The 21,233-nt window shown below is 47.3% G+C and overlaps 1 protein-coding gene across 1 annotated transcript; it reads right to left on the reverse strand.

Moving 5' to 3' along the window:
• Positions 1-56: 56 nt before the first annotated feature.
• Positions 57-19,467, reverse strand: MIOX (myo-inositol oxygenase). The gene is made up of 10 exons (XM_081023241.1): positions 19,401-19,467; positions 16,961-17,041; positions 14,941-15,021; positions 13,793-13,955; positions 12,121-12,188; positions 9,044-9,153; positions 8,626-8,693; positions 7,339-7,388; positions 3,011-3,123; positions 57-1,489 (listed from the first exon to the last, which is right to left on the reverse strand). The coding sequence occupies exons 1-10, from the start codon at positions 19,416-19,418 to the stop codon at positions 1,381-1,383; spliced, it is 861 nt and encodes a 286-aa protein (XP_080879367.1). The 5' UTR covers positions 19,419-19,467; the 3' UTR covers positions 57-1,380.
• Between the last annotated feature and the right edge of the window lie 1,766 nt (positions 19,468-21,233).

The following is a 21,233-nucleotide window of genomic DNA, read 5'->3' on the forward strand; positions in this document are numbered from 1 at the left end:
TATGTCTGGGCCCCAGGAGCGGGGATGTGAGGAGTCTGGCGCCCCCAGAGGATTCAAACCCGCGCCAGGTTTTCCGACCCTCTGCTTGAGTTTTGTGGCACTCTACCAGTTGGGCTCCTGCCATAGTAAGCCGGATCTCATGCTGGTGCAACCAAAACATGCTGTTAACATAAGGGCCTGCAGGATCAGGTCAGCACCCATTCTGTTCTCGCAGGGGGCAACTGGATGCCCAAATTTGGGGGGGGGGGTCAGCAAGCAGGGAGGTCACCTGCTTTAGCTGAGATACCTGCATAGCACGGGGTTGGACTAGATGACCTTTGGGACCCTTTCCAACTCTGATTTTGAGATAGGATTTGAGTCCAAAGGCTATTCTCCCCCCCCCCCTTGCAGTCTCCAGCAATCTGGTGCTCAGCTTTCCTACCTCCAGCCGTGGAGGCAGAGCAGAGAGCACAACCTGTCGATTTTGAAATAAAAAAAATTAAGGTCTTACATATAATAAATGTTCATAAATGCACCAATCAAGCACGTACATTGATATATAAGCCACATGTCTGAAACACACCCCCCCCCCAGAAAGTCCTGAAACCATTTTGTCCCTCCCAAATTGACCTCCGACATTTCTCTGCAAGTTCAAGGAAAATGGAAAAGCCTTTCCTTTATCTCCTCCTTCACAAATCCTTTCTTAAGGGTATGTCTGTGTAGGAATAGGGTGAGCCTGTGACCTGGCTCGGGAACTAAGTATTTGTCGTTACGAAAGACTGGCCAGGCTCCCAAGGGTTTCCAATCAAGTGACCATTAACAGGTAACCTGCCAGACAGGAGATAAACAAAGCACTCAGATTTCTGTTGTAGACCGCCCTTTCTGTGATGTAGGTATGATGTATCTGGGGGTGGTCTTGGACTCCAGGGTGGGCAATTTAAAATGTCTATATAAGGGCTGGCACCCCTGGGTTCTGGGTCCTCCTCCTCCTGCGTGTGAAGGGGGCACCCTGTTGCAACAGATCAATAAAGATCAGGCTTACTAGCTGCTTTGCTTCTCAATATTCTCTGGTTGGCCTCTGTTATTTTCTCCAACTGATGGAGAACCTACAAAGGACTCTGAATGGGCTCTTGTGTCCCCCATAAGAGAATGAGGGCAGATTTCTGTTCATTACAATTTGAATAGCGTTTTATTGGTTTTTGACAGAGGGATCTTGTGCCGTTCCGAGTGGATTTCGCCGTTTTTCGGAAACCACGCTGAAACGGCCTGAGGCGTGTTGCCCTCCCACGTGTTTCCTCACGCCCTCTTCCTTGCAGTTGCGAAGTCATCGAGAGATTGGCACACGTCCATCCTGCAGCAGCGGCCGGGTCGGCGACAAGGAAGCAGAGCCCATTTTGAGCATCACCAGGAAAGCTCACCTGGGCAGTACTTGTCAATCAGGCTCTGGTAGTACGGCTTCAGCTCTGACGGATTGGGCAACTCCCCACACTTGGTGTACAGGTCGAACTTGCTGCAAGGGGGTGGAATAAGGAAGGTGGGGTTGCTCCCTGGTACCCACAGAGTGCCGGCTGTTGTCGGACTACAAATCCCATCATCCCTAGCTAGCAGAACCCAGGGGTCAGGGATGATGGGGCTTGTAGTCTGACAATAACTGGGGACCCAAGATTAAGGAACACTTGCCTGGCTTGGGGGTCCAAGGTGGGAGAGGGCAGGTCGTGATCCAGATTTTGAACCCCAAGGGTCCCAGATTTCATCTCCAGTGGCATCTCCAAGGAGGAGACTCCCTACCCGGGGAGCAGCTGCCAGTCAGTGCTCACTGCACTGAGTTAGATGGGCCATCTGTTACTGATGGGTTTATATTAGTAACAGTTGAGGTTGAATCCTGCCAAGACAGAAGTACTCTTTTTGGGGGTCAGGGGGTGGGTGGGTGTGGAGGACAATGGGATAATTGTGCCCCTGAAGGACCAGGTGTGGAGCCTGGGAGTCATTTTGGACTCTCAGGTGTCCATGGAGGTGCAGGTCCATTCTGTGTCCAGGGTAGCTGTCTACCAGCTCCATCTGAGACCCTATCAACCCGCGAACTGTCTCGCCAGAGTGGTGCATGCTCTGGTTATCTCCTGCTTGGACAACTGCCATGCACTCTACGTAGGGCTACCTTTGAAGGTGACCCTGAAACTACAATTAATCCAGAAAGTGGCAGCTAGAATGGTGACTGAGACCAGCAGCTGGGACCACGTAGCTCCGGTCTTGAAAGACCTACATTGGCTCTGAGCACAATTCAAAGTGTTGGTGCTGACCTTGAAAGCCCTAAATGGCCTCGGTCCAGTATACCTGAAGGAGCGTCTCCACCTCCATCGTTCTGCCCGGACACTGAGGTCCAGCTCCGAGGGTCTTCTGGCGGTTCCCTCATTGCGAGAAGTGAGGTTGCAGGGAACCAGACAGAGGGCCTTCTCGGTGGTGGCTCCCTCCCTGTGGAACGCCCTCCCATCAGATGTCAAGGAAATAAACAACTATCTGACTTTTAGAAGGCATCTGAAGGCAGCCCTGTTTAGGGGAGTTTTAAAAACACATTTTATTGTGTTTTTAATAATTTGTTGGAAGCTGCCCAGAGTGGTTGGAGAAACCCAGCCAGATGGGCTGGGTATAAATAATAAATTATGGTGATGATGATGATCCAGAGCACCTATTTTGAACCTCAAGGGTCACAGATTTAATCTCCACGTGGGAGACTTCCTGCCCTGGGGAGCAGCTGCCAGTCAGTGCTGACAGCACTGAGTTAGATGGGCCCTCTCTTACTGATGTTTTTATATACCCATCTTTTCCTCCGAGCTCGAGGTGGCATCTTGGTCTTTGCTTCATCCCCACAACTCCTGCAAGGTAGGCCAGGCTGAGAATTGGCAACTGGGGACTGGGGACCCTTGTCTCTCGGGTCCCGGTCTAGCACTCTAACCACTGAACCACGCTGCTTCCTGAGAAGAGACCCCAACGCCTCCATCCCTGCCTCTCCCTCTGTAGGCTTGCAGCCACGTACTTGAATTCTTTCACCCAGGGCAGCATCTGGAGGTCGTCCTCATTGCACAGGTGCATGTAGTCTCCCCCTGTGTGCCAGGGATAGAAGGAGTGGAAGCGGACCATGTAGAAAGCCTGCAGAGAAGGGGGAGGAAAGCCAAACTGCATCGGCCTCCACTGCTTTAGAGCACAGAGGGGTGTGCAAAGAGAAAGCCATGCAGCCCTGAAGCTTTGGGAAAACCCCACTACTGCCCCCCCCCAAGGCAAGCAGGGTGACTTTTGGACACACCCAAGGCAAGGCAGAATCTCTGGGGTTGTTGTTTAGTCGTGTCCGACCCTTCGTGACCCCCTGGACCAGAGCACGCCAGGCACTCCTGTCTTCCACTGCCTCCCGCAGTTTGGTCAGACTCATGTTTGTAGCTTCGAGAACGCTGTCCAACCATCTCGTCCTCTGTCGTCCCCTTCTCCTTGTGCCCTCCATCTTTCCCAACATCAGGGTCTTTTCCAGGGAGTCTTCTCTTCTCATGAGGTGGCCAAAGTATTGGAGTCACAGCTTCGGGACCTGTCATTCCAGTGAGCACTCAGGGCTGATTTCCTTCAGAATGGAGAGGTTTGATCTTCTTGCAGTCCATGGGACTCTCAAGAGTCTCCTCCAGCACCATAATTCAAAAGCATCAATTCTTCAGCGATCAGCCTTCTTTATGGTCCAGCTCTCATTTCCATACATCACTACTGGGAAAACCATAGCTTTCACTATACGGACCTTTGTTGGCAAGGTGATGTCTCTGCTTCTTAAGATGCTGTCTAGGTTTGTCGTTGCTTTTCTCCCAAGAAGCAGGTCTCTTTTAATTTCGTGACCCTAAGTCAAAGCAGGGGAGACTCCTTCATTGCACTGCCAACACAGATGCCATCAGAATTTAAGAACTCTGAAAATGTTTCGTCGGCAAAAAAGCAAAAGGAAACTTATCAGTCGTTTGTGGGAGAGCTGTTGATGGAAATAAACCTGCTTATCTCACATGGACTTTGCTCCTTCTGCAGCGCCTCTCCCTCCAGCAGACAACATGCTAATTAATTGCTGATAAGGAATTCGGTCTTAAGATTTTTTTTGCCGAAAGGCAGATTTGAGAATAAAAATAAATCTTGGCAGACTCACTTCCCCCCTTTAATTTCTACCCAAAATAGACTAACTTGGAATAGCTACCGGCTCTGCATTGGTAGTACAGCAGGATTGTATATTACGTGAGGGTTATGATCTGGCAACGGCTCACACATGCAAAAATGAGTATCCTTGAACTGCCCCTGTCAAGACCACCCATCTGCAGTGGGCGCACCAGGCAGGTCTTGTCCACCAAGCAAGGAGCAGAGAGCTTTTAATAAGGTCTCTGCCTTCCTTCCTGGGCAAGTCCCAGTCGGCCTGCAGGTTCTGGGATGCTCTCGCGAGATCTCTCCAGGCTGTCCAAGTTCCCACATCTCATATCTGTGTGCCTTGCAAAGTTCTGGGGTAACCAGGAGAAATTGCTGGCATTGTTTTGAGGAAGAAAGTAGGGGTGTTTCCGTTCTCCACCAACCCTCAGGGCAAATACTTAGGGCTGCCACATGTTCTGTGCATTTTTGCAGGAGCTGAGCCTTTCCTGCCCTGTGGTGCGGTGCAACTACTCTAACAATGTAAGAGAAATCACCAAAGGAAAGTTTGAAAGAATATTGGAAGCTAGATATTCAGGAACAGATTTTAGATGAAAATTGGGAAAGAATCTTTCGGCAACCACCCTTTGTTGCGACCTCTAGGATAATCCAGGAACAAGGGTTGAAGTTTGTAGAAAAATGGTATTACACACCTGTAAGGTTATATCATATTACAAAATCTGGAAGTAAGAATTGTTGGAGGAAATGTGGAGTGATGGGAACATACAGTCATATGTGGTGGGATTGTCCGTTAGTTAATGAATTTTGGAAACAGATTGGTATAGAAATATTGGGAATTGTGGGTAGGAAGGTGGAAATATCTAAATTAATGGTTCTTATTAGCCAGAGTAGCACCGAGTTAGAAACAAAAGATGAATGCAAATGGGTAAAATTGATGGTAACTGCAGCCAGACAGGTTATAGCGAGTAACTGGAAAAATGCAGAAGAGCTAGGGGTGAACCAATGGAGGGAAAAACTGAAAAATATTATAATCTTAGAATATCTAACTGTGAAGATACATAAAATGAAAGGGTTTAAGGTCAGTGAGAAGGAGGAGGATTGGTTTGAGAAGATACTGAATTATTTGGGTAGGTTTGAAAAATTTGGGGCAATTGAAATGTTAAAAGTTAGATAAACCTTGTGGAGGGAGGAGTGTTAAGGTATATAGAATTGTACACAGGGTTGATTTGAATATGTTATTATTGATTATGTATACCCAATGTATCAGCCACCTGGGGGGTTTCACTGTTTGTGTTTTCATAGAATCATAGAGTTGGAAGAGACCACAAGGGCCATCGAGTCCAACCCCCTGCCAAGCAGGAAACACCATCAGAGCACTCCTGACATATGGTTGTCAAGCCTCTGCTTAAAGACCTCCAAAGAAGGAGACTCCACCACACTCCTTGGCAGCAAATTCCACTGTCGAACAGCTCTTACTGTCAGGAAGTTCTTCCTAATGTTTAGGTGGAATCTTCTTTCTTGTAGTTTGGATCCATTGCTCCGTGTCCGCTTCTCTGGAGCAGCAGAAAACAACCTTTCTCCCTCCTCTATGTGACATCCTTTTATATATTTGAACATGGCTATCATATCACCCCTTAACCTCCTCTTCTCCAGGCTAAACATGCCCAGCTCCCTTAGCCGTTCCTGTTTTGGTTGTTGGTAAAAAAATATTTTAAAAAAAACAACCAAAAAATGTAAGATGAACCCTGCAGAATCAGGCCCATGGCCCTGAGCATCCTCTTCTCAGAGTGGTCAACTAGGTGCCTCTTCTGCTGGGAAACCTGCATGCAAGCGCCTCCTCTCCTCCTGTGGTTTTCAGCAGCATTGGTGCCTCAGCTGTGGAGGCAGAACAGAGCCATTCTGGCTCAGAGCCACCAATAGCCCTCCATAGTTTAACTACACATTGCATGAAGTACATCTTGAATTTTTCAGCATCATTTGATACCCAGGAGTGCCAGCATTGCTCCCAGTGGTTCTCAACCTGTGGGTCCCCAGTTGTTGTTGGACTACAATTCCCATCATCCCTGAGCTCTGGCCTTGCTAGCTAGGGGTGATGGGAGTTGTAGTTCAACAACATCTGGGGACCCACAGGTTGAGAAAGGCTGCTCTAATCAGTGGAACCAGCTGCACCAGGAAACACTTTTCTTCTTTCTTCTTTGGCGATCCCTCGTAGCCGAGTAGGATTGCCCTCCACAAACACGGTTTTAACAATGAGTCCTTAAGTGACTGTGGAGGCCAATTCTGGATCCACACGTCCTTCCACAGTGGGGACATTGGTTTCCGGGTGGGAGCTGATCATGGTGAGGGTTTGCCAAGCGTGCCTTCCTCTTAGCACATTTCTCCCTTGCGTCCTGAGTTCGAGTGTCTTCAAAGCCCATGACACCTTTGGTCAAGGCTGTTCTCCAACTGGAGCACTCGCAGGCCAGTGTTTCCCAATCATTGGTGTTCATACTACATTTTTAAAGATTTGCCTTGAGACAGTCTTTAAACCTCTTTTGTTGACCACCAGCATTACGCTTTCCATTTTTAAGTTCGGAGTAGAGTAGTTGCTTTGGAAGACGATAATCAGGTATCCACACAATATGACCAGTCCAACAAAGTTGATGTTGAAGAATCATTGCTTCAACACTGGGGATCTTTGCTTCTTCCGGGGCACTGGTGTTAGTTCGCCTGTCTTCCCAAGTGATGTGTAATTTTTTTTGGAGATGCTGTTCAGCTTAAAGAAAAACACAGAGAGCAAAACCAACCCCTGTATAAGGAAACACTTTGCACAGACCTCAGACAGGTGTTAGCAAACTCGACTCTCCCTCTTTGCTTCCAATAGAGTTCCCTTAGCCTCACATTAGGTGCTGATGGTGCTTGCATCCTTACCAACTTCCAAAAGGCAAAACAGAGAAAGTGTTGTTATCAGTGCTTTTTTTTTCTTTTTAAAAAAATGTTTAGGGTTACTCTCATTTTGACTCAAGAAAATCACCATTTTATAGTTCAAATCAGGGAAAATAAATACAGTCAATGGACAAAAGTACAAAGATTCACAAAATGTTTAGGGGTATGCGTGTGTCCCCCCCCCCGAAAAAAAGCACTGGCTGTTATTATTTTACCAGGAACAAGTAGGAACAAACAAGTAGGAATGCATTTGGGGCATAGATGGTGAGATCTCCAGCTTACCTCCTGAGGGAGAGCAAATTTGTTGTGCTTCATCACTTTGTACATGTACTCTGGAATGGAGAGAAGAAGAGAAACAGAAGACAAAAGGGGCCTTTGTCTCCTCTTCTGGGTACTTCTAAACTGCTCGTTGTTTTTGCTATTTGAAAGGCACAATGCACTACAGACTTTGTTTAACAATCAAAAGTTTGGCGGTCTTGAGATATTTGCTGATGCGAGTTTTGGAAGTGACACTACAGACAGGAAAAGCACATCTGGAGTTTGCTTACATGTACAACCAGGGTCTATTTGATTGGTCGTGCAAGAGGCAAACAACAGTAAGCTTAAGTTATTGTGAAGCTGAACTGAATGCACTGTCTTATTTGCTTGTGGATTGTGAATGGTTGTTACAATTGTGTAAAGACATGGGAATTAGTGTAAAGTGTCCAATCCAGGTTTATCAGGACAACAAAGCATGTTTGGCTTTGCTGACTTCTGAAGGTTGTAAGCAAAGCACGAAGCACCTGCAATTGAAGCTGCAACATGCTAGGGAATGTGTTCAGAAAGGACTCGTAACGGTGTCCTACATGCCAGGAAATGAAATTCCTGCTGATTTGTTGTCCAAGGTTGTTCCGAGGGATCTACACTGTACCTATGTACAGAAACTGGGTTTGTACTGAGATTGTACTGATACACTGCCCAGTGGTGTTCACAGAAAGGGGGAGGAAGTTAGGTTTCTGTTCGTGCCACTGTGCAGTGCTTGGAGTCACAAGACTCTGTTTACATTCCAGAGATTCCAGACTGTTGGAAGTCTCACGGGAGACGGATGTTGATTTTACTGGTTTCCTGTTTCTTTGTACCAATTGCCCCTCTGCTTTCACAGAGAAAGGATGCATATTATTTTCTGTCTGCATAGTTAGAAATAAAACTCTTAGCAATGTAGCTCATATGTCTCGTCCTTCTGCTGCTGCTTGGATACTCTGCATAATGGGAACGTGCCTGGAGTCTCATCAAAGGCTTAGGTCATTAGTCACCGTCAGAGGACTCAACCGGAGGAGTAGCTCGGTCGAACACAAGTCCGACAGGCAGCAGATTCAGGCTCCACGGCACAGAACAGACTTTTGCAGAAAGGAAAGTTAATGAAGAAATACATTTGATAGCAAGGGAGATCATTTGCTTGATCCAGTGCTATAGAAGCTCTCCACTGCTTCATAAGCAGTGGATGGACCTCTCCACAAGCTTAGTGCAAACTAACTTTTTAATTTAATGTTCCATAGCCTCCTGCCTCAGATGCAAAGCTGGAGCTCTTACCGTCGTGGCCCCAGGACATCAGAACATTCTCCAAACCACAATGAGGCTGGTAGATCCCATACTTAGTGCTGAGGAGGAGAGAAAGAGAAGACAAATCTCAAGGCTTGCTCCCCAACGTACCTCAGGCTCCTTCTTACGAATGGGATTATTGCAAGATAGGAAAGGGGACCATCTTGGATTCTGCTGGCTATTCTGGATTAATACTTGGAGAGGGAGGGTTAGGCCACTATTACAGAAACTGTTGGTTTCAGCTTCTCAGCTCTCCAGACAATTTACTTCTTCACACTTCTATATCCATTTGTGATATTCATTAGCATTTTTGTGGACTAGATGGGCTTCTTACGTTTTTGTCCCTCCAAATGAAGGGCTCTCTTTCTCCTGCTCACAGAACAAAACAGGGATGTGAGCGAATGCTTACTTGTACAAGGGGTTTGTCATGTCGGGGTTGTTGTGGAAAGTGGAGTCCTGAAAGACGACAGAGTCCTGGACCTTGCAGCCCACTGGAAAAGTGTCACCCACCACAGCCCACTGCAAGAAATGGAGGGGAAGGGAGAGCAGGTCAGTGAGCTCCCCCCCATTCCTCTTGGCCATCCAGAGTGCCTGCAAACTGGTTTGTTCTTTGGCCTGTTTTGCTGAGCCTCCATCCCAGCCTTGTGTTCATTTTCAATAATAAACCCGGCAAGGACTGGGTGCGTCACCTTTCTCAAGGAGATGAGCTGAGCTAGGCTCCCTGGAGAACCACAATATTGTCAACAGGGGCTTGTAGATCCCCCAAACCTATCCTGTTTGCGCACGGACTTCTGATGGTGCAATGCAGCTTCCCACTCCTCTCCCTGAACGCCCCCCTGCACCACCCCCAAATCTGCCTCAAAGGCCTGGAGAGGGACCCCCAGAATAGATATTCAAGGGCAGGGGAAGAGAGGGAGGGAAAGTTGTGTTAGGTAAGTGGAGGTTCTTCCGTGAACAGATGACTTCATTGGATATACCGTATTTTTTGTTCCATAAGACGCACCTTTTTCTTCCTAAAAAGTAAGGGGAAATGTCTGTGCGTCTTAGGGAGCGAATGTGTGGTCCCTGGAGCCAAATTGCCCAGGGGCGAAAAGCAGATCGTGCTTTTTTTTTTTTTTAGAAAAAGGGAAGGGGGTGTTGAAATGAAGCCGCTGAGCAGCTGACCGGCAAGCGATCAGGAGGGAGATAAAGGATGCTAGCGATAAAGGAGGCTGCATGGGAGGTAAAAACAGAAAACTTGCAAGGAGAGGAGACAGGAAGACTAAATCAATGAGGAGAGAAATTAGAAGAAAAGGAGGAGCAAAAAACTGCTCCAGCTGAGGAAAAGACACTAAGGCAAACAAGAGGGAAGGGAGTGTTGAAAGGAAGCAGCTGATCAGCAAGTGATCGGGAGGAAGATAAGGGACGCAATAAAGGAGGCTGCCTGGGAGGGGGGAGGTAAACGCCCATGGATCTTCAGGATTTTTGCATTGGGTCACCCCAAATTCACCATCAGATCACATAGCATGTCCATGGCTTCAGCCTGCAGCAAAAAAATCACACACCCACTGTTTCGTGGGGCCGCAATGGCACCAAAATGTGGTTACAAAGCACGGATCCACATGGATCCTCAGGATTTTTGCATTGGGCTACCCCAAACTCACTGTCAAATCACATGTCTGTGGCCACAGCATGAACCACAAAAATCATACAGCCACTGTTTCTTGTTTTCCTCCTCTAAAAACTAGGCGTGTCTTATGGAGCGAAAAATACAGTAATCTTGCAGCCGCAACAACATATATTAATTATTATTGGCATTGGTTTGGGATGGGGGTTCAGTCTGGATGGTGTGGTCTGGTCTTGGACCAGTATCTGTTAGAATCTAAGAGAGGAGGTTGTTGAACGAATCAGACAAGTTTCTTTGCAAGGCAATGGCCTTAGCTGGCTGTTTAGGGGTCCTCTTCAGTATCCCCCCCCCAAATAAAAAATAAGCTCGGCTGTCAGAGCTAAATGAGTGTGTCCTCCAGGCTAATGGGCGGGCATTTCCTCCATCCCACAGACCTAGCTGCTAGAAAGCTGAACAATCGCCAAAGAGTTGTGTGTGAGCTGAGCTGGGAGCAGCCTGGAAGCTGGAGACACAGAACTTGCTTACCCCAAGGCTGTGATTAATGCAGAAGCAAGATATGTTGGGGGTTAACACTGTGAGCCCCTCCGTCTTATGCTCAGCTTGCATCAATAAAACCATAACTGGTCATGTTGTGTGGGTGCCTGATGATCGTCTTCCAAAGCAACTACTCTATTCTGAACTTAAAAATGGAAAGCGTAATGCTGGTGGTCAACAAAAGAGGTTCAAAGACTCTCTCAAGGCAAATCTTTAAAAAATGTAGTATAAACACCGACAACTGGGAAACACTGGCCTGCGAGCGCTCCAGTTGGAGAACAGCCTTTACCAAAGGTGTCATGGGCTTTGAAGACACTCGAACTCAGGACGCAAGGGAGAAACGTACTAAGAGGAAGGCATGCTTGGCAAATCCACACCAGTATCAACTCCCGCCCGGAAACCAATGTTCCCACTGTGGAAGGACGTGTGGATTCAGAACTGGCCTCCAGTCGCTTACAGGCTCATTGTTAAAACTGTGTTTATGGAAGACAATCTTACTCGGCTACAAAGAAGAAAGATGAAGAAGATACCCCAAATAAAGGTAAAGTACCCCATGACGCTTAAATCCAGTCAAAAGCGACTATGGGGTTGCAGCGCTCCTCTCTCTTTTGGGCCAAGGAAACCTGCGTTTGTCCAGAGACAACTTTCCAGGTCATGTGGCCAGCATGACAAAAATGCTTCTGGCACAACGGGACACCGTGATGGAAACCAGAGCGCACGGAAACACTGTTTACCTTCCCACCGCTGTGGTACCTGTTTATCTACTTGCACTTTTTGGTGTGCTTTCGAACTGCTAGGTTGGCAGGAGCAGGGACAGAGCAACGGGAGCTCACCCCATCGCGGGGATTCGAACTGCCAGCCTTCAGATCGGCAAGCCCAAGAGGCTCAGTGGTTTAGACCACAGCACCACCCGCGTCCCATATCCCTAATAAACCAGTGTCTCTGCTGACTTTCATTCCTAGGAAACCAAACCCTGTGGGTAAGTGCCTGGACTCTCCAGAGTCAGTCTTTGCTCAGAGAGTTGAGTAGAGTATAAAAGTAGCATGACTGCATATGCCACTTCAGACTGGCACTTCTATGTAGCGTATAGTAAGTTCGTTGACTAAAATACAAAATTACAGACATCAAACGCAGGTGGGGAAGGAGGGGTCAGGTGAAATTTTGCCCCGTTTGGGGTTCCTAGGCACCCCTGCTAAATTCCCTGATAGGGGAAGATTGGGGAGGGCATGGTCTCTCCTGCCCAGGGACCCAGGAGCTGAGCATTAGGCAAGGTAGCCTCAGAGGGGGCAACTTGCTTAACGGGGATCACGATGGAGACTGGGCAAGTATGTAACCTTTCTGCTTACCTGAGGCTCACCAACGAGTGCCAAGATCTTTCCAATGTCATGAAGTAGCCCGACCAGGTGAAACCAATCTGCGGCAAGAAAAGAGAGGCATGTTATACGTTGAAAGAAAATTGTATGAAAAGGATGTGTCTATGGCAGTGTTTTTCAACCACTGTTCTGCGGCACACTAGTGTGCCGCGAGATGTTGCCTGGTGTGCCGTGGGAAAAATTGAAAAATTCGAAAGATTTTTTTTTATTAAAAAAAATTTAAATTTTCGCCCACTAGGCGGGCGCCGGACTGTGTCCTGGGTATGGGGTGGGGTTTTTGAGCCCACCCTCGGCCAGCAGGGGCGCCGATTGGCGCTCCTCAGGGGGACACCCTCCACTTTTCTGATGTCCGGGCTGTGATTGGTCCAGACTCCAGCCTGGACCTATCACAGTAGGACATCATCTTCCGACTTCCTTCCCGCCCGAGCACAGTGTGCGCAGCAGCGGAGAGAAGACGTCGCGACTCGAGTCACCAGGAGGACCGGAGAAGTTGTCATTTTATTTCTCTTCAGTCTCCACTGAATGCCTTGACTGGGTTAGGGACCCTTATAGCTCAGCATCAGTTGGTGGAAAGGACACGACTTTACAGGAGCAGGAGGAACTAACTGAACTGAGACAAAATCGTGGTTTCAAGCTAAGATTTGCTGATCTACCTTTGGACAGTTTTTGGTTGGATACTGCCAAGGAGTTCCCCCTTCTGGCAAACAAAGCTATTTTGACATTGCTCCCATTTTCCACTACATATCTGTGTGAGATGAGCTTTTCAAGCATGATTGCTATAAAAACTAAATACAGAGAGAGACTGAGAGCTGTTGACGAAGAGCTACGTGTGTGTCTTTCTTCGATTCCAGCCAGAATATCAGCTTTGTGTTCAGCCAAACAGGCCCAGTATTTTATAATTTTTCATATTTCTGTTTACTTACTATTTCATAATAAAGTAATTATAAAATACTTTCTTTGTGTTTATTTGATTCCTATTCAAGAGAATTACTTTATATATAGTCAATATAGGCACAGAGCTAAATTTGTTAACATTTTCTAATGGTGGTGTGCCTCGTGATTTTTTTTCATGAAACAAGTGTGCCTTTGCCCAAGAAAGGTTGAAAAACACTGGTCTATGGTATTTAGCTCCTAGCAAATTAGCAAAAAAAGTATAAAACAGGCTCAAATGTATGCTGGATATGTAAGGAATGTGGTGGAATTGTAAGGTAGTAAAAGGATTTTGGGAAATGATATATAATGAGTTGAAAAAAATGTTTAAAATAACCTTTTTTAAAAAACAACAACGCTGAAGCCTTCCTTTTAGGAATTGCAGGTGCTGAAATCCCAAGGGAGCAGAAAAGGCTATTTATGTATGTGACCACAGCTGTGCAGATGTTATTGGCCCAGAGATGGAAAGAAGATAAAGTCCCTAGCAGAGAATAATGGCAGGTCAAGTTGATGGACTATGCCAAAATGGCTAAAATGACCAGAAGAGTCAGAAATCAGGAAGGCCAAAATTTTAATAAGGAATGGGGGAAATGTATACCTTATCTTACTACTGTAAACAGTTACAATTGTGTGTGTGTGTGTGTGTGTGTGTATGATCACTACTAAAAAAGATGAAAAGAAATCTATCCCCCAGGTGGAGTCGCCAGCCACTCACCTTTGTCGGGGTGTGCCCTTCGGATCCCCTCCGCCGTCTGATAGGCGTGATAGGAATTGGGGAAATCGACGTCGGGGTCCGATTCATCGACCACGTTGTCCAGCAGGTCCAAGGCCTCCATGATGGTCATCCGACGGAGACGGCAGCCTCCATACTCCTCGTTCTAGGGAGAGGGGACTGTGAGGACACTATTATTGAACCATGGATTGGGGGAGGTCAGCCAGAAGATGTAGATCGGTGGTTCCAAATAATTGTGCATTCAGTTGCTCCTGTTTTGTGGTGTTGTTTTTCTTAGTGGGCCATGCAAACCACTGTCCTGAATAATGCTTTTCTTATCTACAGTGGTACCTTGGTTCTCAAATGCCTTGGTTCCCAATCGCCAAAAACCTGGAAGTAAGGGTTCTGGTTTTCGTACATTTTTAGGAACCCGAATGTCCAATGCGGCTATTGTTTGCGGGGCGCCTGCACCAATCAGAAGCTGCGCCTTGGTTTTCGAACATTTTGAAAGTCGAATGGACTTCCGGAACGGATTTAAGTTTGGCGCTTTTGTTCTTGCTATTTATTTTGTGTTTTTCTTTTTGAGGCTTTTTTGGTTAATTTGTTTTTGTGACTGTGTGGGATCCAGTTCAGCTACTGATTGATTGTGTGACTGCAGTACATTGATTATTGCTTTTGTTTTATAGATCAGTGGTCTCGTTAGATAGTAAAATTCATGTTAAATTGCTGTTTTAGGGATTGTTTTTAGAACTGTGGAACGGATTAATCCGTTTTGCATTACTTTCTATGGGAAAGCGCACCTTGGTTTTGGAACGCTTTGGTTTTGGAACTGACTTTCGGAACGGACTAAGTCTGAGAAGCAAGGTACCACTGTTTAGGGTACGGGGCCCTGGGGATGAGTTGATGAAGCCAAGGGAGAAGGGGCCCAAAAACATTTGGTGTAGATTTTGGGAAATGTTCGCAAAGTTTCAGGGGTCAGAGAGTGGTGTGTCGTATGCAGAGAGATTCACTTGCCTTTGATGTGCATCTTTCAGAACCGTTTTGAGAATTGATACCTGAGCTGCAGAGAAGGACCCTCCATTGCTTGTAAAAGTTGGGCGTCATGAGCCTTCCTTACCACTGGAGACCCCCCCCCCCCCCAGCAAACCCACCTTCTTCTGTACAAAATCCACCGTCTGGTTGGTGTGCATCTGCAAGTAGGTGTTGTACACTCGGTCCATCAGGGGCCCATCCTGAAAAAGACAGGATTGAGAGAGACCTTTGGCACATCCATCAGCTCTTTTGGGGCAGGGAGTGGTTCTTTAAAAAGAAAAAATTGTATAATAAATGTCTCTTTCTTTTTGAAGGTGACCCAGAAACTACAACTAATCCAGAATGCGGCAGCTAGACTGGTGACTGGGAGCGGCTGCCGAGACCATATAACACCGGTCTTGAGAGACCTGCATTGGCTCCCAGTCTGTTTCCGAGCACAATTCAAAGTGTTGGTGCTGACCTTGAAAGCCCTAAACGGCCTCAGTCCAGTATATCTGAAGGAGCGTCTCCACCCCCATCGTCCAGCCCGGACACTGAGGTCCAGCTCTGAGGGCCTTCTGGTGGTTCCCTACCTGCAAGAAGCGAGGCTACAGGGAACCAGGCAGAGGGCCAGGTAGTGGAACGCCCTCCCATCAAATGCCAAGGAAATAAACAACTATGGTATCTGACTTTTAGAAGACATCTGAAGGCAGTCCTGTTTAGGGAAGTTTTTAACGTTTGATGTTTTATCATGTTTTTAATATTCTGTTGGGAGCCGCCCAGAGTGGCTGGGGAAACCAAGCCAGATGGATGGGGTATAAATAATAAATTATTATTATTATTATTATTATTATTATTATTATTATTATTAGATTTATATCTCAAATTTTTCTCCCAGGAGCTCATGGCGGCGTTCTCACCCCTCCTCATTTCATCTCCACGACAACCTTGTGAGGTGGGTTAGACCAAGAGGCAGCAAATGGCTCCCAAGCTCACCTGGTGAGTTTTGTGGGCGAGTAGGGATTTGAACCCTGCTCTCCCAGATCCTAGTCCAATACACTAACCACTATGCCACATGGGCTCTCTTGTTAATGTCTCTATTAAACAATTACCATATTTTTCGCTCCATAGGGCGCACCGGACCATAGGGCGCACCTAGTTTCGTTAGGCGGAAAACAAGAAAAACTTATTCTGAACCCCAGAAGCCAGAACAGCAAGAGGGATCTGGCTTCTGGGATACCATGTGGCTGTTCTGGCTTCTGGGATAATCGCACCAAGCCTCTTCAGGGCAGCGGGATGAAGGCTCCCCCTGCCCGAAGAGGCTGCGCAGGGCTAAAGCAGAAGCCAGGACAGGCGTGTCACTGAAAGGGCGCAGAGAGGGAGAAGGCGCAGCGGGGAGAAGGCGCAGAGAGGGAGAAGGCGCAGCGCCCTTCAGCGAAGCTGGAGAAGGAACAAAAGGAGACCCTTCTGTTCCTCCTTGGGCTTCGCTGGAAAGGTGCGCCGCTCAAGGGGCGCTGCGCCTTCTCTCTCTCTGCGCAGCGCCTCTCCTTCACAGGAGAGGTGCCGCGCAGAGAGGGAGAAGGCGCAGCGCCCTTCAGCGAAGCTGGAGAAGGAACAGAAGGAGACCCTTCTGTTCCTCCTCGGGCTTCGCTGGAAAGGCGCGTCACTGCGAAGCGGGAGAAGGAACAGAAGGAGACCCTCCTGCTCCTCCTCCGGCTTCGCATGACAGGCGCCTCGCTGAAGGGGCACTGTGCCTTCTCTCTCTCTGCGCAGCGCCTCTCCTTCACAGGAGAGGCGCTGCGCAGAGAGGGAGAAGGTGTAGCACCCTTCAGCGAAGCTGGAGAAGGAACAGAAGGAGTCCCTTCTGTTTCTACTCTGGCTTCCAGGTCAGGCGCCTCGCGGCGAGGCCGAGGATCCTGCATTCGCTCCATAGGACGCACACACATTTCCCCTTCATTTTTGGAGGGGAAAAAGTGCGTCCTATAGAGCGAAAAATACGGTATTGTGCTTTCTCGATCTCAAGGTGGAGGCTGTTTCTTCAGAACTGCTCTGGCAGGGAGAGGACAGAGACATTTTGTGGGCATCACCACCCGTTCCTCTCCTGGGTCTTTATGAGATTGCTTGGAAAATAGATCCCTTTCGTAGCAGATCTGCACTCACCTTGAAATTCCTGTAATCCCCCTTGGACTTCCCATTCTCTGCATCGCCCTCTGGCCTGTACACCTCTGAAGGGTCACAGCCCTGAAGAAAAAGGCTCTGTGAGAGCTGGGACTTTTAATTTTAATCTTTAAATAATAAATTTTATTAGTATTTTCCATACAACAACAACAACACGAAAAGTATCAAAAAATAACAATACACAAAACACAAAACACAAAAACCAGCATACAAAAAAACCACAAATCCATATCTTACAAGTTAATAATTTAAACACTAAAAAGAAAAACAAACATTGACTTCCACCAATTCCACAGCACCTCCTTTATCTCTCATTGTGTCTTCCTGTTTTACTTATCATCTCTATCCTAGCATCTAGATATAAATCCCTCTTATCCTTTCACTTCACAAGGTTATTCCAGACTCAGCCAGATTTCTGTCCTCGAACCTTGGATTTTAAGGTATTCATTTAGGCACTCCCATTCCTTTTTCACTTCACTTTTTGGCTTTTGTCTTATCATATCTGTCAATTTGGCTAATTCTAAATATTCTGAAAGCTTACATAACCATTCTCCCCTAGTGGGTAACTTATTCCCTTTCCAATACTTAGCCACCAGGTTTCTTATATGTTGTGTATAAGAAAAAAAATAGTTTTGTCCTTTGGAAGGTCATTATTTAAAATTCCTAAAAGGAATGCCTCTGGCCTTTTACTATATGATATTCTTTGTATTTTCTTTATTTCTTCATGGATCATGCTCCAAAATTTCCCAATTTCGGGGCATGTCCACCACATATGGTAGAAGGTTCCTTTTTGTTTCTTACATCTATAGCACTTATTATTATATGTTTTATTCATTTTTGCCAGCCTTTCTGGTGCCAGGTACCACCTGGGATGCATTTTCATATAGTTCTCTCTTATTAGGTAACACGCTGTGAAATTTACATGAGAGGTGGGACTTGGAAGGGGCAGAAGGAGACCTAAATAGCAGTCCAGCTCAGCACCGCCTCCTTACACTTCTATCCAGAGCAGGGGTGTAGGAAGGGGGACAATGAGGGTGGACCGCCCTGGGTGCCCTCACTGAGGGGGGTGACATTTCGGTGCACCGCCTGCCCGCCTGCAACTCCCATGCCTACCCCGAGCTGGCGGCATTCCTCCCTTCCCCTCTCCTCCCTTCCCCGTCTCGTCTGACCTTCACTCCAATGAAGCAGAACCTGAGTAGAAGCATCCGGATCCCCCTGGAATCTCTCACTGCTAAGGGTGGCACCTAACATTATGATCCAGAGATGGAGGTGGGATTTTTCTCTTTTTCTTATCCCTTCAGGTCAGATTTGCTACCAAGACAAGTCCAAGATGCTGCTACTAGTATACAAAGCCCTTAACAACTTGCGTCCAATTGACCTAAGAGATCACCTCACCCATATACATGCAATTGGCTGCTGCAATTAATGGAACTGGCCCCGCTCCAAGCGCCACATAATATCCCTTCCACACTTGTAAGAACTTGGCCTTTTAGTGGAGTTTTGGAACTCCCTGCCTATTGACCTCAGGCAGGCTCCTTCACTGCACTTTTTTCCGACACCTGAGAAAAACCCACGTACCCAGAGGCTTAGAAAGGTGATGCAAGTTTTAATCTGCATTTGTTTTATTGTTTTATCTCTTTTGTAAATACCTTTGAGTTTTGGGTTTTTTTAAAACAACCAAGTGGTATATAAAGTTTAGGAAATAAATAATTGCATTCGTCTAAGAGCTAGGGTGAAGCTACCAGCATGAGTTTGACCAAACTGCGGGAGGCAGTGGAAGACAGGAGTGCCTGGTGTGCTCTGGTCCAGGGGGTCACGAAGAGCCGGACACAACTAAACGACTAAACAACAACAAAGGAGCTAGGGAGATATTTTTGGATCTAATCCTCAGAGGAAAGGCATAATATGGGTTTTACCATCCCTGCATTCCCAGCCTTTGCTCTCTATCCTGGGGTGCCTGTCGCTGAATGGAAGCTGCTTCTACCAAGTCAGCATCTAACTCCACACTGTCTGCACTGATTGGCAGCTGCGCCCCAGGGTTTCTGCCAAGGAGCCTTTTCCAGCTGCACCCGGAGATAGAATCATAGAATCATAGAGTTGGAAGAGACCACAAGGGCCATTGAGTCCAACCCCCTGCCAAGCAGGAAACACCACCAGAGCACTCCTGACATATGGTTGTCAAGCCTCTGCTTAAAGACCTCCAAAGAAGGAGACTCCACCACACTCCTTGGTAGCAAATTCCACTGTCGAACAGCTCTTACTGTCAGATCCCAGAGAAGTCTGAACCCGGGACTTTCTGCATGCGAGGCCGACACTCTACCGCTGAACTACCGCCCGCCTCCAGCACCCCTTTCCCATTCAGCCTTCTGCCTTCTCCCAAGGGAGGAGCTTTGCTGGGAAAGAGGGGCTGCTGCTCACTCACCACGTCCACCACCTTCATCCTTGCAGCTGTGGGGAGGGAGATCTCTGGGGAGTCAGCAGCACCTGCCCAGCTGTTTATAGACTCTGGCCTTATGTAAGGAGGCGAGGCTGAGCTAACAGGAGCCGGAACCGGGGGCAATAAGTCACCTGTTAACCTGCCAGGGGCCGAACTCCTTTCTGAGCAGGGCATCCGAGCAAACGATTAATGTTTTGAAGTTTGCAGCATCCTGCAAAGAGGAGGAGGAGGAGGAGGAGGAGGAGAAGACTCTGTGGCATCCTATGAGGGGGACAGACGCAACTCCTCCCTCCGACTTTGCGCACAAACAAGCCCTGGGCTTCCCCAGATCAGAGCAGAGGTTGATGTTGGTCAGTTGCCTCGGTGTTTGTGTCTCAGGTCCACGGAGCATGGCCTAGCACCCTGGCAGCAAAGCGGGACCCTGCACCCTGTTCCTTCATTGTCCGGGTCAAGGTGGATAATGTGAGAGGAATTTTGAGGTCTGAGATATATGTTAAATGTTCATAAGTGTACCAACCAAGCACGTACATAGATCAGCACAGGAAGACTGACCTGAAACAATTTTTGATTCTCAAACTGTCCCAAACTGACAAATTGTTTTCTCTGCAAGGTCAAAGGAAAATGGAAAAGCTTCCCCATTGTCTTTTCCTTCACGAATCCTATCTTAAGGGTATGTCTGTGTTTCAATAGGGTGAGCCTGTGACCTGACTCAGGAACTAAGTATTTATCATTACAAAAGACTGGCCAGGCTCCCCAGGCAATCCAATCAAGTAAGCAGGCAATCCAATCAAGTGACCATTAAATAGGTAACCTGTCAGATGAGATAAAGAAGTCACTCAGATTTCTGTTTTAGACCACCTTTTCTGTGATGTAGGTATGATGTAGGGAGGGGTGGTCTTGAGCTCCAGGGCAGGGAATTTAAATTGTCTATATAAGGCCTTGCGCGCCATTGTTCTGCGTTCCTCCTCCTTTCCTGCGGGTGAGATCAGGCTTACAAGCTGCCTGGCTTCTCAATATTCTCTGGCTGGCCTCTGTTATTTTCTCCTACCAATAGGGAACCTATGTAAGGACTCTATATGGGCTCTTGGGTACCCCATAAGGGAAAGGGGGCAGATTTTGTTTACAACAATGAGAACATAAGCAGAGTGCTGCTGGATCAGACCAATGGCCCATCTAGTCCAAGCGGGGAGGCAGAGCACAGCCAACATGGCTAGTAGCCATCGATATCTCTCTCCTTGTTGCAGGAATTTATGTATAGGTTGGGGGGGGGGGGTTGTCCCTCCAGCAGATATCATGCACATGCAGCCCACTACCAGAATCAGCACAATCACTTTTGTGACTTTTGTGATTTGTCCCCACAAAACACTTCATCACAGTTTCTTCCTATCTATTCAAAGGGCCTTTGCTGCACGATACCAAATGTAAGAATTCACTGATAAATGTCTCTATGTACTGGCTCACTGGGTAAACTCCAGAAATTCCTATAGACATGTGAGCTCAGCTGCTCAGCTGTTCAGCAGCCCCTCAGCCCGAGTGATAATCCCTGGCATCCTGATACCTGAGTGCCAGACAGGTAGCCATTCCACAAAGAACAAACCCAGATGAAGACAAAAGGGTGTGATTAACTTGGCCGGGAAACGGGGAAATGTAAATATTTCTTTTGTTTCACTTGATGGGTGTTTGGTGGAGGGCAAGGAGAACCATGGGGCAGGGTCCAGGATGCTCAGATTACTGCCGCCAGACCTCCCCTTTCATGATGTGCCCATGATGTATGAGCGATGTAGTTTGGGGGGGGGGTGTAACATGGGGATTAGCAGC

This window comes from Podarcis pityusensis (assembly GCF_964106645.2).
Source record: "Podarcis pityusensis genome assembly, chromosome: 10".
Taxonomy (NCBI): Eukaryota; Metazoa; Chordata; class Lepidosauria; order Squamata; family Lacertidae; genus Podarcis; species Podarcis pityusensis.